The sequence below is a fragment of the Pseudorasbora parva genome, chromosome 1 (genome assembly GCF_024679245.1).
Source record: "Pseudorasbora parva isolate DD20220531a chromosome 1, ASM2467924v1, whole genome shotgun sequence".
In the NCBI taxonomy this organism is placed as follows: Eukaryota; Metazoa; Chordata; class Actinopteri; order Cypriniformes; family Gobionidae; genus Pseudorasbora; species Pseudorasbora parva.
Genome location: NC_090172.1, coordinates 68,998,054 through 69,015,845, shown reverse-complemented (window position 1 = coordinate 69,015,845; position 17,792 = coordinate 68,998,054). Strand labels below are relative to the sequence as shown.

The 17,792-nt window shown below is 40.7% G+C and overlaps 1 protein-coding gene across 1 annotated transcript; it reads left to right on the top strand.

Moving 5' to 3' along the window:
- The first annotated feature begins 2,511 nt into the window (after positions 1-2,511).
- si:cabz01007794.1 (mucin-2) lies at positions 2,512-10,728 on the top strand. Its single transcript, XM_067445167.1, has 10 exons — positions 2,512-3,978; positions 4,096-4,290; positions 4,409-4,507; positions 4,801-4,942; positions 5,025-6,064; positions 8,210-8,407; positions 8,549-8,647; positions 8,766-8,904; positions 9,036-9,242; positions 10,322-10,728. The coding sequence occupies exons 1-10, from the start codon at positions 2,512-2,514 to the stop codon at positions 10,366-10,368; spliced, it is 3,633 nt and encodes a 1,210-aa protein (XP_067301268.1). The 3' UTR covers positions 10,369-10,728.
- Positions 10,729-17,792: the final 7,064 nt, after the last annotated feature.

Here is a 17,792-nt window from a genome sequence, read left to right as displayed (position 1 = left end):
CAGCAGGAATGTATGAATATGAGCTGCTGTAGTTTTTCTAGGAGTGCTACTCCTCCCTATGCTATACATCACTAAGTGTTGATCTTGCTTTTAGACTTGAATGTTCAAATGACGAACACTGAATACAAAAATAGAAAAAAGCAGTTGAAACCAGAGTCTCCAAACCTTCAGGTCCCACCCTGAACACGAGCCATTAAAGGGAGAGATACTTGTCACCTTCATCATTGATCATAAACTCATAGAACTTCTCACACACAGGTAAGAAATACTTTAAACTTCTTTTAAACACGCCTTTCAACATATTGAGGGAATTACATCTGCAGAGACAGATACATTTAATTATACTATACAATGATTTAACATATGATGTATATACAGATGAGATGTCATACTTTGATGTATTTGAAGTACAGTTTAGAAAAAAAGGTTTTATTTAGAAATGTATAGAACTTTTATGCAGCAACAAAAATTTGTATTATTATTTATTTATTTTTTTCCTAGTGAAAAACAATGTTTATGAGTTGTTTATTTCAAAATGTTTTTAAAAATAAAAACTGAATTAAACCAAAGTGAATGAATTCAAACTAAATCCGTAAAACGATCCTATGATGAACCCCTAAAAGGTTCTATATATGAAGGGTTTTTAAGGGTCCATACAGAACCCTCTCATCTAGGATGTCTGAACGGCATTGCATTAGATTACAAAAATTAAACAAATCTCAGAACTGACGGCACATTTAGAAGCCATTTTTAAATGTACCTTTAACCAAGCAATTTTTTTCTATTGAAATGTGTTTGTGCTATTACTCTTTAAAACAAGTAGCTGTTTGCTTTGGCATTTATTTTTATTATGGAAGTACATTCATATATATATATATATATATATATATTTTCATTGTAACTAAATGCCTGGATATTTGTAGAAACCACATTTTTTCCCCATGTGTTAACTTGCTAATATACAGAAATAATTGGTTTGTATTATTTCCTCTGTGCTTTATCTTTATAGAAAAAAATACACATTTAATTGATTGAATATTAGATATTTTGAATATATATTGTATGGTTAGATCACAAGGATTAATCATTTGACGTATCATTTCTTTTTATGTTATGATTAAGGAGCCACTGACTTTCCAAAGTGAAAAAAACTTTTTGGAAAATCCTTTGTTTTTGTTGTGGTTGTTGTTGTTGCCAAATTACATTGTCTATATTCACATTTAGTTTACGGGATGAATTCTGAGGATCCATTATTTTTTGTAATTTTCACTTTACCATAGGTCAACAACAGGACATAAATCTCTCAGATTTCATTTAAAATATCTTAATTTGTGTTTCGAAGATTAATAGATTTAAATCTTACAGATTTGGAATGACATTTATGACAGAATTTTAATTTTGGGGTGAGCTTCAGTCAATAAATGTTAGTGTTATGAAGACAATAACTAGCCTAGAAATCTAGACACACCCTAGCAGCAGCAAATCTAATTTGCAGCCAGGGTAGTCTAGCAACTCTCCATTGGATTGTGAGCTGAAAAAATTAAGCTCTGGTCAGGCCAATCACATCGTGTATAGAGTCGGTGGGCGGGCTTAACATAAGGATGGCAGAGTTGCGATGGTTCTGCGTGCTACTTAAAAACAAAGAAACTGGTGAACAGCGGTCTTTCAAATCAACTTTGGCCACAACTCTGTTGCTCTGGTTGGTTGTTGCGCCACCCTATTGAGTGTAGAGGGAATTTGAAAGACAACCGTTTATCCCGCCTCTCGGATTGAGCCCTGCCAATGGTGTGTTCCCGGACCCAAGATCTTGATGTGATTCTGGCTTGTCAGGCTAGATGATAACGGTATAATTTCAAAACCTGTTTCAAGGCTTGCATTCTCTAGCTGCCAGGCGTTGTTGCCGTATGGATGAGCAGCCAGAATGCATCGATAGTTTTCTATTTTGTTTGAAAATGTTTTCATGTAAATGACCCCAAAGTTAATAACTAATGATTATTTACAACGGAAATAAGTCAAATAAAACCTTACTTTAGATGGACAATAACTTTTTTCTAGAGCTGATGTACAGCCAAAACAATCTATCTCTCTCCCATTCATTTCCTATATGTGAAAAGTGTTAAATAAATGAAGGTGACTTAACTTGTTATGGTTAAACTGTTAACTTTAAAGTGCCTTAAAACTATTAATAATGGTAAATGAAGTAACAAACATGAGTATGTATGTATGTAAAGTATTTCAGATATAGTCTGTCTGTAATTAATGGCTATCAGATTGTAAATTGTCACAAAAAAAAAACTTTTTTGTTTTTGTTGTTATTGTTGATTATACAAACTTAATTGCTTTCTTTACATTTTTAATTACAGGTTACAAAAATTGAGTTGCAAGATTAACAGACATATAGGTATATAAAGATCACTGATGGGAAGTAAATGGATCTATGTGGCTATCCTGGGGTTGGCATGCACGATGCTTGGAGTCAAGGGGACAAACATAATGATCCTCCTTTCTAACATGACCATGAACCTGACAAACACAAGCCCTCCCAACATCACCACTAACCTGACCATGACCCGTCCTCCAAACATGACCATGAACCTGACCAACACAAGCCCTCCCAACATCACCACCAACCTGACCATGACCCGTCCTCCAAACATGACCATGAACCTGACCAACACAAGCCCTCCCAACATCACCACTAACCTGACCATGACCCGTCCTCCCAACAACATGACCATGAACCTGACCTACACAAACCCTCCCAACATCACCACTAACCTGACCATGACCCGTCCTCCCAACAACATGACCATGAACCTGACCTACACAAACCCTCCCAACATCACCACTAACCTGACCATGACCCGTCCTTCCAACATGACCATGAACCTGACCTACACAAACCCTCCCAACATCACCACTAACCTGACCATGACCCGTCCTCCCAACAACATGACCATGAACCTGACCAACACAAGCCCTCCCAACATCACCACCAACCTTACCATGACCCGTCCTTCCAACATGACCATGAACCTGACCTACACAAACCCTCCCAACATCACCACCAACCTGACCATAACCCGCCCTCCCAACATGACCATGAACCTGACCTACACAAGCCGTCCCAACATCACCACCAACCTGACCATAACCCGCTCTCCCAACATGACCATGAACCTGACCTACACAAGCCGTCCCAACATCACCACCAACCTGACCATAACCCGCTCTCCCAACATGACCATGAACCTGACCTACACAAGCCGTCCCAACATCACCACCAACCTGACCATAACCCGCTCTCCCAACATGACTATGAACCTGACCTACACAAGCCGTCCGAACATCACCACCAACCTGACCATAACCCGCTCTCCCAACATGACTATGAACCTGACCTACACAAGTCGTCCGAACATCACCACCAACCTGACCATAACCCGCTCTCCCAACATGACTATGAACCTGACCTACACAAGCCGTCCCAACATCACCACCAACCTGGCCATAACCCGCTCTCCCAACATGACCATGAACCTGACCTACACAAGCCGTCCCAACATCACCACCAACCTGACCATAACCCGCTCTCCCAACATGACCATGAACCTGACCTACACAAGCCGTCCCAACATCACCACCAACCTGACCATAACCCGCTCTCCCAACATGACCATGAACCTGACCTACACAAGCCGTCCCAACATCACCACCAACCTGACCATAACCCGCTCTCCCAACATGACCATGAACCTGACCTTCACAAGCCGTCCCAACATCACCACCAACCTGACCATAACCCGCTCTCCCAACATGACCATGAACCTGACCTACACAAGCCCTCCCACAATCACCACCAACCTTACCATGACCCGTCCTCCCAACATGACCACCAACCTGCCCCTGACCCGCCCTCCCAATAATATAACATCATCAGGCTCTAATATCATGACCAACATCAATAATCAACCACTAGTAAGTCAAGCACCCTTTCATGTTTAAAAATGCAAATAATAACAATCTTGACTGTTAAAGTGAACACTATTGCATTTATGTTTTTGTGTTAATTAAATTTGATTGTTTTCATTGCAGGAAATTACTGGCAGGGGTAACTGCAGGAGCGATAGGGCTTGTTTCTCTGCTCCACCGTCATGTAATCCAGGTGCACAAGGACCTTGCTATTTCCTCTCCACAAGAGGAGTAAACGGAAATACAGATAATTTTACGTTTGAGCTCAGTGGCGAATCAGATGGTTATATTGCAGCTGCCCTATCTCGATACAGCAGTGTAAGTTATCAAATCCAGCTGCTTTTTAATCATATATTTCTTTAAAATAATCTTAATATTTAAGCAATTTAATCTTAAACTTCTGATTCACTGACTAATTTCCTTTTCACATCTTTAGGGTCAAGGTGCCATCGTCTATGCTTGCGCCAAAATCAATGGTGAACTGAAGTTGATCCGTTCCACATTGAACAATCAAAGACTGACTCAGGATAACACAGTAAGACTTTTCAGAGAGCCTTCTCTATAAAACAATATCAAAAAACGAAGATTCTTAACAGATAATAATATAGTAGTATATAAAATTAGTGAAGACTTCAAGGAAAATCTCAGTTATAGTACTATCCACAGAGGTCTCAAAAGGTTGCCTCTAAAATCTGTGTAAAGATGAAATAATGCATAAAACCAATTCAAATATACTGGCTCACAACACTGTATATGCCACCTCATATGCACTTTCTGTGCCATCTTAGCCATGAGATATTGAGTAGCATTACTTCTGTTGTGCTGCAGTTTATCCCTGGAAGTCTCCGTGGTTCCCTTAACGGAAGAAACATTCAATGCATTTTCAACGCTGCGGGTCTCGGCAGCAGCACCTCCCGTGCAGCAACCACAGAAACTTTCATCTCTGTTTTAACAGGCAACATCTTAAATGGTGAGTGCAACATTTTGATCAAGTAACTAAAGTTTATTCTGTTTTGTCACAGAAGTAAAACATTTTCTTCCCTTCACTTCAGGTTCTCTGGATTCTCCAGTCAGTAGACTGATTACAAATGGGTCAGTGGACTTAAGCAACCCTAACAGCACAGATGTTTCAGTCATAATACCCAGTACAAACACCACTGCATCAAATGCCACCACAGCACCAAATGCCACTGCGTCACCAAATGCCACTGTATCTAATGCCACTGCATCATCTAATGTCACTGCGGCACCAAATGCCACTGCGTCACCAAATGCCACTGTATCTAATGCCACTGCATCATCTAATGTCACTGCGGCACCAAATGCCACTGCATCATCTAATGTCACTGCGGCACCAAATGCCACTGCATTATCTAATGTCACTGCGGCACCAAATGCCACTGCATCATCTAATGTCACTGCGGCACCAAATGCCACTGCATCATCTAATGTCACTGCGGCACCAAATGCCACTGCATCATCTAATGTCACTGCATCATCTAATGCCACTAGAGCACCAAACGCCACTTCATCATCTAATGTCACTGCATCATCTAATGCAACTAGAGCACCAAACGCCACTTCATCATCTAATGTCACAGCGGCACCAAATGCTACAGCATCATCTAATGTCACTGCGGCACCAAACACTACTGCATCATCTAATGTCATTGTGGCACCAATCGCTACTGCATCATCTAATGTCACTGCATCATCTAATGCCACTAGAGCACCAAACGCCACTTCATCATCTAATGTCACTGCATCATCTAATGTCACTAGCGCACCAAACGCCACTTCATCATCTAATGTCACTGTATCTTCTAATGCCACTAGAGCACCAAACGCCACTGCATCATCTAATGTCACTAGTGCACCAAACGCCACTGCATCATCTAATGTCACTGCATCATCTAATGTAACTGCGGCACCAAATGTTATTACATCTAATGCCACTGCAGCACGAAACACCACCTCATCTAATGCTACTGCTTCATCTAATGCCACTCCTGCACCAAACAACACTGCCTCTAATGCCAATGGAGTATCTCAGAGTACCAACAATGCAGCAGCAAACACTGGTACAACAAATGTAAGTGTGAACAGACTGGTGAGCCGGTTTTTTATTCCTGATTAAGATTGTGTACGATACTTTTTAATATATAAAATATAAAAACATATATTTTTAAAGGGGTACAGTGGGTAGAGAAATTATTCAGACACCCTTAAATGTTTTACTCTTTGTTATATTGCAGCCATTTGCTAAAATTATTTAAGTTCATTTTTTTTCTCATTAATGTACACACAGCACAAATTGACAGAAAAACACAGAATTGTTGAATTTCTTGCAGATTTATTAAACATGGTCCTAAGTATTCAGTCCTTTTGCTCAGTATTTAGTAGAAGTACCCTTTTGATCTAATACAGCAATGAGTCTTTTTTGGGAAAGATGCAACAAGTTTTTCACACCTGGATTTGGGGATCCTCTGCCCTTCTTCCTGCAGATCCTCTCCAGTTCTGTCAGAATGGATGGTAAACATTGGTGGGCAGCCATTTTCAGGTTTCTCCAGATATGCTCAATTGGGTTTAAGTCAGGGCTCTGGCTGGGCCATTCAAGAACAGTCACAGAGTTGTTGTGAAGCCACTCCTTTGTTATTTAAGCTGTGTGCTTAGGGTCATTGTCTTGTAGGAATGTGAACCTTCAGCCCTGTCTGAGGTCTTGAGCACTCTGGGGAAGGTTTTTGTCCAGGATATCCCTGTACTTGGCCGCAATCATCTTTCCCTTGATTGCAACCAGTCATCCTTTCCCTGCAGCTGAAAAACACCCCCACAGCATGATGCTGCCACCACTATGCTTCACTGTCGGGACTGTATTGGACAGGTGATGAGCAGTGCCTGGTTTTTTCCACATATATTGCTTAGAATTAAGGCCAAAAAGTTCTATCTTGGTCTCATCAGACCAGAGAATCTTGTGTATCACCAGCTTGGAGTCCTTCAGTAGCCTGACAAGCCAGACCCACATCAAGATGTTTGGTCTGGAAACTCACCATTGTCAGGGCTCAATCCGAGCGGTGGGATAAACGGTTGTCTTTCAAACTCCTTCTGCACGCAATTGGATAGAGCTACAACCAACCAGAGCAATGTGAAGCGGAACTCCTTGATAGATTAAACAATCACTGTTCACATGAAACAATTCACGAACACATCTTCCCTTTTAAGAATGACTTCAGTGCCGTTCTTTGTTCATTTCTCAGAGAAAAGCTTAACTCCAAGTCTTCCAGAGTCGCGGTCAAAGCTGATTTGAAAGACCGCCGTTCGACAGCGTTTGTGTTTACTAGCAGCACGCAAGCGCAACTCTGCCGTCACTATGTTAAGTCCCGCCCACCGACTCTATACGCAATGTGATAGACCTGACCAGAGTTTGGTTTTTAGAGCTCAGAAGGGTATTGAGAGTTGCTAGATGACACTCGTGGTAGATTAGATTTCTAGGCTAGTCCTTCAGGTGTTTTTTAGCAAACTTTCTTTGGGTTGTTCTTTAACTCTCTCACCAAGGCTCTTCTCCCCCGATAGGTCAGTTTGGCCGGACGGCCAGCTCTAGGAAGGATTTTGGTCACTGAGCTCTTAGGAACCTTAAGTGCAGCAGAATTTCTTTGTAATCTGTGCCTTGTCACAATTCAGTCTCTGAGCTCTTCACGCAGTTCCTTTAACCTCATGATTCTCATTTGCTCTGACATGCACTGTGAGCTGTAAGGTCTGATATAGACAGGTGTGTGGCTTTCCTAATCAAGTCCAATCAGTATAATCAAACAGCTGGACTCAAATGAAGGTGAAGAACCATCTCAAGGATGATCAGAAGAAATGGACAGCACCTGAGTTAAATATATGAGTGTCACAGCAAAGGGTCTAAAAACTTAGGATCATGTGATAGTTCAGTTTTTCTTTTTTAAAAGATCTGCAAAAATGTCAACAACTCAAATGATTTTAGCAAATGGCTGCAATAAAACAGAGTGAAAAATGTAATGGGGTCTGAATATTTCCTGTACCCACTGTATATCTAAGCTCAGGTTGAAGCGGTTTCCTCAAGCTCCTTCACTGCAGACAGCAAGACAAATATGTTTAACCTTATTAGCTTAAAGATTATATGGGCAAACAAACTCCTGAAGTCATTTTTGAACATTCTTAACAGATCTGAATTTTAGCACTACATTTCATGGCTTGTATGAACATACCATTGCAGGATAAGGTCACCAAGGACAACTGTAAGAAGGACAGGGCATGTTTCTCCACTCCAGCTAGCTGTGATCCATATATCTTGAATAGTTGCATTTTTGCCTCCACAAGAGGGGTAAACGGAAGCACGGACAATCTCATTTTTGAGATCAGCGGGGAGTCAAGTGGTTACATTGCAGTCGGCCTCTCTCGAGACAACAAGGAGGTCTGTAAAAGATCTAATTCATTTCTCATATATGTCCAGATATACTTTTCTAAATCTTAAATTTCCTTTGTTAAAATGTGATTTCAAAGAACCAAACCTGAGATTTGGCTTCTCTGACTTATTTACCTTTGCTTCACACAGGGTGATGGTGACACCGTCTATTCTTGTGTCAACAACAATGGTACAGTGACGTTCATCCGTGCCACTCTGAACAACACCATTCTGACTCCGGATAACACTGTAAGACTCCTTTTCACTGAACCTTTTCTCTGAAACGCCCTGCACATGTTTGCACACATGATTCTTGGTATATAGATTACTATTATATTTAAACATATTTTTCTCCTTTGTCCTGCAGTTTAGACCGGGATCCTTCCGTGGCTTTATGAACAACACAAAGATTCAGTGCATTTTCATAGCTCCAGGTCTCAACAGCAGCACCCGAGCGGCAAACACAAACACTTATCTCTTCTTCTTCACTGGCAACTATACGAATGGTGAGAGCGAGGCTATTATCAAAATATTTAAAGAGATTTTTTTTTTTCGAAGACAAAATCAAAAGTAAAGTAAGGAAATTAAAACTTTTCTTGATTTCCATTTCCTCTTTTCTTGATTTCCATTTCCTCAGGCACTATGGGGTCTCCAACAACACGAATGACTACAGTTTCGGCAGTTGATCTAACCAACAATAACAGCTCAGATGTTGCAATTATAACACCCACTACAAATACAACCTCTAGTACTACTGCTACTACTTCTACTACGTCTATTACAACTACTATAGCAAAAACTACTAAAGGAGGGAGCAACTCCCTACAGCATGCGGCTTCTCAGGGTAAGAACTTGATACTGCATGATCCTGAACTTGATACTTAAAACATAAAGACAATGGAGAGGCTGCTCTCAGCAGAGCCAATAGGTGGCGCTTGTTGTCCAATTCCGCCTCTCTGGATGTAATGGGTGGAGCTTTAATTTCCAGTCATTAGGTCCACAACATAGACTGCAAAAAAGATGGATGACACCCCTTTACTATCTCCCATTGTAGAAAAGTAAAGCCGCTGATGTCTGAAATGTGCTGATTTGGGACCTGCGTTTGTGCAGTAGAGAGCAGGAAGTAGTTAGAAAAAACTAAAAAAAACACTCATTTAGTGTTAATGCTTCTAAATTATGTAATTCACTTATCACTTTGCAATATATAATCTTTGTCTACCTTCAAGTCTCAGCTAAAAACGTATCTATTTAATATGTATTTTAAATAATGTGGATATATAAGGCCTGTGCTTGTAATGTGTATTTAGGTGTGCAAATATATAGTATAGCACTAGGAAAGGCGCTATATAAATACAACTTCTTCTTCGCCCACACTCCCACAGTATATGTTAGCACAGATTACAGCAGAACAACTCATGATATTATTGTGAAATTAACAGTTATGGAAATGTAGAAATTAAAGCTAAAGCCTCAATATCCAGCCCGAAAAAAAGTCTGTTTCTGTCTCAAGTGACAATAGCTCTCAATCATGATGTCACATCACCATTTTTACAGCATCGAATAACTAAATAAACCCAAATTTGTTTTAAAGAACCAACACTTGTACTTAAATCAGCGTGATAAAAACTCTAAAATGGCAGAAACCATTTGATGTGTAATTTGATTGTCTCGCGTCCCATTAGAATACATGGAGGGGGCAGGGTTTATGAGCTATACTGGGACCAGCCACCAGGGGGAAGCACTCAAGCCACTTTAGCTTCACTTTTAAGGATGTGTTTGGCACACTTGGTTTACAGAGGTGGAGCTGGACGTCATTTAGGTCTGCAGGGAACACTGCTCTTTAAATATTAATTTAGATTAGTTTTCTTCATTGAGATAGTATAGGATGTACTTTAATTACTCCTGTTTTTGTTGTCTTTTCAGCTGCTGTGATAATTCTATCAGGGATCCTTGCAGTTCTTCTGTTGTAAGGATGCTGCATGGACGTGTCTATTGCTGTCTAGAACTAGTTGATGAGCCCTGAATGCCTGATGAATCCAACACTATGTATGTGTAATTCAGCACATTTGTAACTGTGCAATATTCTGACCCTGGGAAATATGAAGCAAGGAGCTGACACTGTGGGGTTAGAGGGAAATACGTCATTTATTTAATCTGTGTGAGAAAGATTGTGTGTCTGAGTGTGTGTTTTTGTGTATGTATTATGCAAATGTACTGATAATTTGTATAAACTGTTTATGTAATGGCCACATGTGTGATGCCACCAAGTGAAATGTCTATCAATAGCTAAGAGAGTTATTTAAACATCTTTAATTTATTTTTTAATGAAATTGCACTGCTGCCTCAAAACAATGAAGTCACTTGTATATTTTTTTGAAGAATTATGCAAAATAAAATGATTTACATGTTCAAGTAAACAGTGAAATTGCTATATCAGTGGTTCTTAACTGATGTGTACCAACCCAAAAATGGGTCAGTGATGGATGCAGAAAAGAACAGTGCCTAATAAAAACAGTTAGTAAACTTAATAGTCTTAACAGAAATGGAGAGACATGTCCAATATTGTTGTTAAAAGCTGTTGTTCAATCAACTTCTTTGGTATTTTGCTGCACATTTTTGACACTTTGTACAAGTGTGTGGGATTGCTCATCTTCCTTCCACCAGCATGTCACAACATCTCATCTACATTAAGTCATTTTCTTAGCTTCTTTCAAAAGAAATGATTATTTGCATATACTATAGGCAAAAGAGTTGTCTGCCTATTCAAATGATTCATTGCCTACTCAAATGAAAACCAACCCTGCGTCTCAATCAGCTCCCTAGTTCACTAGTCAGGGCACAGACTGAGACCAAGTCTATCTGAAAAAAGGGACACTATAATCAGACATTATTAGGAATAAACATGATTCTTGCCAGATTAATGTAGATGTATCTTGAAACATATATATATATATTCGCTTAAACCTCACAATGTAAACCTCACAATGGCCTTATTACTGGCATTGCTACACACCAAACCCAAAGTACAGAGAGAAATTTGGGACATTTACATGCAGATCATATTCATGGCTTCCTAAACAAAAAACTTCCAAGAAAACTTGCCATGTATATTGTCGAAACTTGCTTTGGACGTGTTTGTCATGTCTAGATGCAGCTCCACCATCTGACCTGGATCCGGCCGACTGCAGTAAACCTCGGGATAAACAGAGAGACCAACATTAGCGTAGATGCCGTTCTTCTTCAGATGTATCGAGTACATCAGGTGTTATGGGAAGTGTTCCCCGTTCTGGCTGATCTAGTTAATGCAGCCTAACAATCATTAAACTGATGTGAATAATATAAATTGTGTCTGCTTCCCGAAATATACTAAGGCCCTGTCCCAAATAGCATTCGAAAATCCTCATAGTCTTCCTCTGAGTCTGTACATTTATGACATAATGGCGCTTTGAATGCTGGTAGAAGTCCTCTGCATAGCTCGTAAACTTGCTGGCTCAGCTGAAGTGCGCATCGAGGACACAAAAGGGAGCACCTCACGAGCACTCTTCTTTAAGCTTAAATGATGAATGGGACACCCTACGGTCTTGTGGACTTAATGGACACGCGCATGCAATGGCCATTGTAAGTCCACAAAACTGAAAGTGCATATTAAGTGTGCCATTTGGGACAGGACCTATGAAGGGCTTATTTAGATTTTAGGTGCTAAATGGGAAAAAGATCGACCACCTAGAGTTGATTTTGATATTCTAGGTATTATCATCTAGTTTTGAAATCACAATAGACATGATGGAGTTTAATGTGTTAAGAGCTTGCTTAAGTACTGGAGCTAAATCATTTAGTGCTTTGAGCAATAAGTACGATTTTGAAATGTCTGCGATGTTTAATAGGGAGCCAGTGCAGTGTTGACAGAACTGGACTAATATGATCATACTTCCTGGTTCTAGTAAGAACTCGAGCTGCTGCGGTTTGGACCAGCTGGAGTTTGTTTATTAAGCGAGCAGGGCAACCACCCAGTAGAGCATTACAATAATCTATCTATCTATCTATCTATCTATCTATCTATCTATCTATCTATCTATCTATCTATCTATCTATCTATCTATCTATCTATCTATCTATCTATCTATCTATCTATCTATCTATCATGGACCAGCTGGAGTTTGTTTATTAAGCGAGCAGGGCAACCACCCAGTAGAGCATTACAATAATCTATCTATCTATCTATCTATCTATCTATCTATCTATCTATCTATCTATCTATCTATCTATCTATCTATCTATCTATCTATCTATCTATCTATCTATCTATCATGGACCAGCTGGAGTTTGTTTATTAAGCGAGCAGGGCAACCACCCAGTAGAGCATTACAATAATCTAGCCTTGATCTCATCAACCCTAATGAGAGCAGACTCAGTGCTATGAGTACAGTGTTGGAATTAATGTTAACAAGAATAGTCACTGAAGAAAAGAGACACAACAAGAACCTCAAATGACTTCAGTGACAGCCTTAGATGAAATCAACTGAAGATAAAAGAAAACTTTAAATGTCTGAAGATCCTCTTGTTGGGTCTCTTTTCTTCAGTGACTCTGAGAGTAAAGATGATACTGACAACACACTGACAGACAGGACAGAGCAGGTTACTTTTGAAACAAAGTCTCAACTCTAAAATGTTGTGCATTTTTTTTGGCTCTTTAATGTGTAGTGACAGGTTGCTGTAACACCTCAGTTAAAGCTGCTCATGAGCTGATCATCTCTTCCTTCTTGTTAATTTATAGTATCAAATAAACATGAATGACCTTCAGAAGGAATGTTGTTTCAACCACAGAAAGACGTCAGTACACACCGCTTTTAAAGTTCAAGTCCACCAAAGTTAATCAACTAACTCTCTTGACTGCTTTGCATATTGTCAAAACTTGCTTCAAACATGGTAAATATCCATCAGTCTGTTGAATTTGTTCTTAATAATATCTCTAGAAGTTAATGCTGGTTCTGATAGAAAGCTGTCAGAATACACAGATCATCTCAGTTTGTAGTGTATGGGGCGGCATAGCCGCTGAGCAGTCAGGGTGACCTCTGACCCCTGACCCCGCCGAAAGCACCAACAGTGGCACGTGAGTATCAGAACTGGACCACGGAGCAATGGAAGAAGGTGGCCTGGTCTGAGGAATCACGTGTTCTTTTACATCACGTGGATGGCCGGGTGTGTGTGTGTGTGTGTGGCTTACCTGAGGAACACATGGCCCCAGGATGCACTATGGGAAGAAGGCGAGCCGGCGGAGGCAGTGTGATGCTTTGGCCAATGTTCTGCTGGGAAACCTTGGGTCCTCCATCCATGTGGATGTTACTTTGACATGCTCCACCTACCTAAGCATTGCTGAGACCATGTTCAGCCTTTGATGGAAACGGTATTCTGGTGGCTGTGGCTCTTCCAGCAGGATAATGCTCCTGACACAAAGCACAAATGCTTCAGGAATGGTTTGAGGAGCACAACAACCAGTTTGAGGCATTGACTCGGCCTCCAGATTCCCCAGATCTCAATCCAATCGAGCATCTGTGGGATGAGCTGAACAAACAAGACGATCCATGGAGGCCCCACCTCACAACTTATAGGATTAAAAGATCTGCTGCTAAGATATTGGTGCCAGACACCACAACACACCTTCAGGGGTCCATGCCGCAATGGGGCAGCAAAAAGCGGGTTTAGGAAGGTGGGAATTTGAATATGTACATTTTAAAGTGTTTAACCAGTTTTAACTTGTGTTCATCCCTATTAGAAACAGAGCTTTCCCTCGTGACGGATGAGATACGGGGCCATGCGTTAGAAATGCCTTGTGAAAAAAAATAATAATAATATTGCAATGTCTATGAAATGGGAAAGAAGAAAAAAACACTTTAAAATGGCAGGTGCAACCTTAAGGTGAAAAACAACATCCAGCATGATGGATATAGCCACTTCTGTTATGCATTTTATTTTGTCATTTTGCTGCTTCTGCATGGAGGCTTAACATTTATGCGATCACCTCCAGTGTGAACAGAGCTGCTGGGCTGCACTGCAACGGCAACATTCACCTTTTTTTCGTACTATGTCAATGTGCTATGGGACAGTTGAGCATACTGAAAAGGGCCAGCCACTGTTTATACTGATTCTTTGCCCCTTCTCGTCAGGGGACCACACTGGGAGAGACACTGTATTGGTGTACTTGTATCTACGACACAGTGTGATTATTTGTAGTGGCTTCTAAAGTTATTACGTGTGTAGTGCTTGTTGTGTTGCATGTTTCGACTGGTGTGGGTTTGCTGTCCTGCCCATCATCTGGGGGTGGTGTAATCAGATGAAAAATACAGTACTGCTTGGCAGGTACCACAATAAATAATGACATAATATTATTATTAATAATGAAGTTAGCATGTTGAAATTTGAACCAAAAAAGGCAAATAAAAGTCAGGGATAATGTCCACCCAGCCGGTTGTTATCGCAGAATAAACCCCTCCAGAGTGATCAGGACCCCGAGGCGAAGCGGAGCGTCACTCTGAAGGGGTTTATTCTGCGATAACAACCGGCTGGGTGGACATTATCCCGCTTATTACACGGCTACTAGTTTCAAATAATTAATTATTAGACACAAAATATTGTCTTGAGATTAAATATTATATTAGCTCTTACGCAAAGCTTCCCGCGAAGAAAAACAGTTCCAGACTGCTTTAAGCCTTTATCTATTGCTGCTAAATGTTGAGAATGAATGCTGAAAGGGTTAGTTCAGCCAAAAATGAAACCAAGCCTATGAATTACTCACCCTCAGGTCATTATAGGTGTATATGACATTCTTCTGTCAGACAAATACAATCAGAGTTATATTTAAAAAGTCCAGGCTAACGTTAATCCCAGCAGTAGTTGGAGCTGTTTCTGAAGTCCATTAAATGCAGCTGTCCGTCAAATAACGTGCTCCACACGACTCCGATGGGTTAATAGAGCCTTCTGATTCCAATCGATGCGTTTGTGTCAGAAAAATATCCATATTAAAACTTTATGAAGGAAACCCGCCTTGATGTCTTCCATTGTAACCCACGGCTGTTTAAGCCACAAGATGGCGCCAGCGTTAAGCACAGAAGTAGAACCGGTCAAGATAACTCGCAGTACCCGGATGAGCGGGTGTTATCTAGAAATAACGTACCGATGGAATGCGCGATTGACCAATCAGAGTCAAGCATTTCACAGAGCCGTGTAATAAACCTTAATATAATATACGAAGACTCTCCCTCAATATTCTCTCAGATGTTCCAGTTTAAACGATTTGTAGCGCAGTTATAGTTACTCATTGCTATTTATACCTGGTACCAGTAGTTGCCTAAGTCAATGTGCCATTTTTAACCTAACTTGGTTTGGATTAAAGAGATTATTGATACTGCGTGGGTAACGACTATTTTTGATATCATCAATTACTAAAGACATTAATCACATAGTTTGTTCACTTGTTTATACACATATTTGAAAAATTAATTTAAAAAAATGATACGCTGTTTTTTCTTTTTTTGAGAAATGTTCCAGCTCCAGTCAATGAGGAAGAGAGAGAAATATGGGAACGGAGGAGGAGAAATATGATCATGTGACTCGACTGGTATGTAAAGCTGAACTTTTGCATCATTCATTCTCTCTCTCTTTCTTTCTCTCTTCCAGGTACAACTTTCATCCAATGCTCAAATAAAAGCAGAAAGAATCGAGAAGTGAACATGAGGGTTGTCTTCAGGACTCTGTCACTTTTACTGGGTAAGTGAAAAAGAAAATATTTTCTAATAGCTTGGGTCTTTCTTAAAGATGAGTCTGGAAACAGAATGTAGATCACTAACAGAAATAACTAATTCTAGAAAACACTGAATATTACCCAATTTACCTTTTCTTTCTTTACTTGTAAATCTAACAATAGACAAGGGCTGCCTCCTAATAGTCATTTAGAAGAGGCTTGGTCAACCAAAATTGTTAGTTAGTCGCAGGGGGAAAAATATTCACAGGAAGTGTAGATATCACAGGCTGTGACAGACAGATCATTAACCGCAGGAAATCCACACATTCGCACATCATTCATTGACCTCAAATATGGCTTATCACTTGAAACATGCAAGTAAAAGCAACTTTACGAGTCTGCTCGCTTTAATGTTAACCTAGATAAATGTGTGCTAATGTTAGGTGCATATCCAAGTGTTCGGTCGTAGAGTGTGCCGACACGATTTAACTCAACATAGTTGTCATAAAGATTAGAGTGATGAAAACTGTAGAGGGCCTACTTTTATTTCTGTATACTCACAATAAAAACAAAACGTTGCACTTTTGTAAAATAAAGAAAATAAACAGAATGCTCTTTCTGCCAATTTGGTCTCTGTGAACGGTGAACGAGTCACAAAAATGAACCGAAACACAGCGAATACTTGTCTCATAGATATGAGCAATATATTATATAAATGGCTTGAAATCTGCTTTTAAACAAACCAGTTCAAATGGAAAATAAAGGTTCTAATCCTGAAACGTGCATATAGGCAGAAATGATGAATTTAATTTCTGCAGCCAAAACGTCCCCGGTTACGTATGTAACCTTGATTCCCTGAGAACAGCTGCGTCAGCTGACGCTACGGGGAACGCCTTCAGCGTGACAGGTGTCTGAAATCGCTATCAAATCACAATCCTACTGACCATCGGCAGCTGGTGACGTCATCACCATGCGACAAGGAAGTATAAAAGGGCACCGTGCTAACATGACGCTATCCGCTTCGTCTGAAGGGACTTTGGGCAGGCACACCTTGAAGCATGGCCACCTGACGCAGCGTCTCGTTCCCTGTTCTCAGGGAATCAAGGTTACATACGTAACCGGGGACGTTCCCTTTTGAAAGGGAACTCGCGCTGCGTCAGCTGACGCTACGGGGAATGATATGCCCACGCCGCCATGCTGAGGGGAGTGCACGCCCCTTACTAGCAGTGAAAACTGCCTGGACGAGAGTTCGAAGAAAGTCTGAACCACTCCCCCTCTGGCCACACCAGGCTGCCAGTGACCACATTCCCTACGGTCATATCCCAAGCTATATGCCTAAGAGAGAACCTTATTAAGTTTTTATCTGAGGTCTCTTACCCTCGGCTGCTCAAAGGCCTGGGACCAACTACTTCAACAGAAGGGGTCCCTTTAAGGGAATGTGGCTAGGGGGCCCGAGGGCGCCCCAGCCGGTCACTATTCGGGAAAACCTTCACCGAATGCCACCAGGGATGCCTGACCTAGCATCACTTATGTGGGACACCCCGGCTTGGCCAACCCTGTCTGTAAAAACAGAGCCTCCGGACATCGCTCTTACTCATGAGCATCCAGACTGAGGGACTGCAAACTGGCAATGTCCTCCTCAAACCGGAACTCAGA

Coding starts and splice junctions, on each gene's coding strand:
- si:cabz01007794.1 (XM_067445167.1), top strand. CDS start 2,512: ATGACCATGAACCTGACAAACACAAGCCCTCCCAACATCACCACTAAC. Junction 4,291..4,408: donor CCCTATCTCGATACAGCAGT/GTAAGTTATCAA, acceptor TCACATCTTTAG/GGTCAAGGTGCCATCGTCTA. Junction 4,508..4,800: donor GACTGACTCAGGATAACACA/GTAAGACTTTTC, acceptor GTTGTGCTGCAG/TTTATCCCTGGAAGTCTCCG.